The 728-nt window shown below is 64.0% G+C and overlaps 1 protein-coding gene across 1 annotated transcript in view; it reads right to left on the bottom strand.

The window, feature by feature from the left end:
- Positions 1-4: 4 nt before the first annotated feature.
- LOC114818404 (leucine-rich repeat-containing protein 15-like) overlaps positions 5-728 on the bottom strand; it is a gene marked incomplete at its 3' end in the record, with an annotated part of 950 nt that continues 226 nt past the window's right edge. Inside the window, exon 2 of the mRNA XM_029084077.1 lies at positions 5-728. This exon is cut by the window's right edge and continues 36 nt beyond it. Within this exon, the coding sequence (XP_028939910.1) occupies positions 5-728 (724 nt within the window).

Raw genomic sequence — 728 nt, 5'->3', positions numbered from 1 at the left:
GGGTGATCTTGGCGAGGGCATGCAGGGGCAAGAAGACACCACTCGGCAGGGTGGTGAGGAGGTTGTTGGACAGGTAGAGCTTCTGCAGGTTCCTGTTGTGCACGAAGAGCTCCGGGGACAGCATCTCCAGCTGGTTCTGGTGCAGCCCCAGCTCCTGCAGCTCCGGCAGCCCGTCAAAGGTGCCTGCCGGGATCTGCCGGAGCCGGTTCTCATAGAGCCGCAGCCCCTGCAGCCGCGCCAGCCGCTCGAAGGCCCGGGGCGGCAGGTGGTCGATGTTGTTCCTGGCCAGGTTGAGCTTGGTGAGGCTGGTGAGCTGGTCGAACACCCCCTCCTTCAGCTCCTGCAGGTTGTTCCCGTGTAGCTGCAGCTCCTTGAGGTTGCTCAGGTGGGCGAAGTGGGAAGGCTCGACCTGGAGGATCTGGTTGCTGGAGAGGAGCAGAGACTCCAGCTTGTCCAGGGGCTCGAAGACCTGCACAGGGAGCTCCTGCAGCTTGTTGCTGGCCAGGCTGAGGTAGCGCAGGTCGGGCAGGTGCTGGAAGGCCCCGGGGCTGATGCGCGACAGGTTGTTCTTCTCGATGCGCAGCCCGATCAGCAGGGAGGCGTTGCCAAAGGATGCGTCGCCCAGCTCGGTGATGTGCGTGTTGATGATCTGGAGGGTCATGGCGTTTGCTGGGATGGGGCTGGGGACCACGGTGATGCTGGCACCAGAGCACTCCACCTGGGCAGTG

The sequence above is a fragment of the Antrostomus carolinensis genome, unplaced genomic scaffold, assembly GCF_000700745.2.
Source record: "Antrostomus carolinensis isolate BGI_N321 unplaced genomic scaffold, ASM70074v2 scaffold36743, whole genome shotgun sequence".
Taxonomy (NCBI): domain Eukaryota; kingdom Metazoa; phylum Chordata; class Aves; order Caprimulgiformes; family Caprimulgidae; genus Antrostomus; species Antrostomus carolinensis.
This window is presented reverse-complemented; position numbering and strand designations above follow the sequence as displayed.